Source organism: Carlito syrichta, unplaced genomic scaffold (assembly GCF_000164805.1).
Source record: "Carlito syrichta isolate Samal-C Ts95f unplaced genomic scaffold, Tarsius_syrichta-2.0.1 Scaffold305688, whole genome shotgun sequence".
Lineage (NCBI taxonomy): Eukaryota > Metazoa > Chordata > Mammalia > Primates > Tarsiidae > Carlito > Carlito syrichta.
The window spans coordinates 79,016-80,835 of NW_007249784.1; the positions used below are offsets into that span (position 1 = coordinate 79,016).

The 1,820-nt window shown below is 52.7% G+C and overlaps 1 protein-coding gene across 1 annotated transcript in view; it reads left to right on the forward strand.

Annotated features, from left to right (window-relative positions):
• The first annotated feature begins 340 nt into the window (after nt 1-340).
• The window catches only part of POLR2A (RNA polymerase II subunit A), a 31,540-nt gene continuing 30,060 nt past the window's right edge, over nt 341-1,820 (forward strand). The window contains exon 1 of the mRNA XM_008062324.2: nt 341-833. Coding sequence (XP_008060515.1) covers nt 741-833 — 93 coding nt within the window. The 5' untranslated portion in view covers nt 341-740. The remainder of the gene's footprint in view (nt 834-1,820) is intronic.

Sequence of the window (1,820 nt, forward strand, 5' to 3'; positions counted from 1 at the left end):
TTTTCCCGGGGGGGGGGGGGGGTAAATCAACGAGAGACTGTTGCTGAAGATGAAACCACACTCCAAACTAGAATAAAAGCCGCCTAATTTTACCCTCGATCCTTCAAACCTTAAACAGGAGGGAGCAGCGAGGAGTGGCGGCGGGATTAAAAAATCCTTCTCCCCCAGTTATTTCAAAAGGTCGCCTAACCAGGGAGCCTGGGAGAGGATCAACGACTCCAGCGCGCGCCCCGTGCAGGCCTGCGCAGGCGGCCCCGTAGCGCAATGGAGGGCGGGAAAGGAAGGGGCGGAGACATGGGGGGCGAGTCTATAAAGGGCGTCATTCGGCGAGTTCGCTCCTCAGAAGCGCCGAGAGCGCGGCTGGGACGGTTGGAGAAGAAGGCTGCTCCCGGAAGGGGGAGAGACTAACTGCCGTAACCTCTGCCGTTCAGGAGCCCGGTTACTTATTTATTCGTTACCCTTTTTCTTCTTCCTACCCCCCAAACCTTTTCCTTTATCCCTTCTTTTTTTTCTTTTTGGGAGCCGAAAAAAATCTTCGGGAAGGGGGAGAAGCGCTCCTTTCGCTCCTTTTTATTTCCCCGCCTCCTTCCCTCCCCCATCTTCCCCTCCTCCGGCTTTTTCCTCCCAACTCAGGGAGGTCTTTCCTGGTGGCCGCCCTGACTGGGTCTGAGCACCTAGGCGGAGGCGGCGCAGGCTTTTTGTAGTGAGGTTTGCGCCTGCGCAGCGCGCCTGCCTCCGCGATGCACGGGGGCGGTCCCCCCTCCGGGGACAGCGCATGCCCGCTGCGCACCATCAAGAGAGTGCAGTTCGGAGTCCTCAGTCCGGATGAACTGGTAAGCTGCTCTGCCCTCCCCCTCCTCCCTCCTATGCTGGCGGGCCAGGCTTGACGGTGGCTGTGGAAACGTGGTGCTTCTCGCTGCCTACGGGTGACCGGCTTGGGAGCATGGCTTAGCAGCGCCAAGGCTGTGCAAGGTCCAGTCTTGATCCTCCCACAGTTAAATTTTTGCAAGGATCTGAGCAAACTTAGCACTGTGTCCTAGATGGGGACCTGGCTGGAGGATGAAAAGGAGGGAGAGAAGTGTGACACACTAGAGAATTAACGATATTGAAACATCAGACGAATGCTGGGGAGTCTTTACAAGCTTGGCGAGGAAACCAGGTTTTTCCCTTCTTTCCACAAATGTTAATTTATCACCTGCTATGTGATAGACACAACAGCTGACGACAAACAAGGACCATGCCTTAGAGCACTTAGAAGGGGAGACAATCAGCATGAATAAACGAACAAGATGATTAAGTTAATGGCAATTGTCTCGAATAGAGTGAAACGGGGTAATGCTAATTGAGAGTCATTGAGGTGGGGCTACTTTAGATGAACTGGTGTCAGGGTCTGGGAAATCCTGTCTGAGAGGAGACATTGATTGAAAGATGAGAAGCAGCCAGTTATCTAGGCCATAGGTTCTAGGGCAAGAGCTTTTCAGGCAGAGGAAATGGGTAGTGCAAAGGGTCCGAGGAAGAAATGAACTTGACCTGTCCTAGAGGCTGGAAGTGGGCAATGTGTCTAGGGTTTGATGGATGAGAAAGAGAGTGTTATAGAAATAGACTGGAGAAGCATGAGATGTTGTATATCATGGTAAGAAATCAGGAATTAATTTTCTTTTCTGTAGGAAGTTATTGGACAGTTGTAAGCAGGAGAGTGACATCCAGCTTGCGTTAAAAAAATACTGCTTTAGCCGGGCTTGGTGGCTCAGCCTGTAATACCGCACCTTTGGGAGGCTGAGGTGAGTGGATTGCCTGAGCTCGCGGGTTCGAGACCCGCC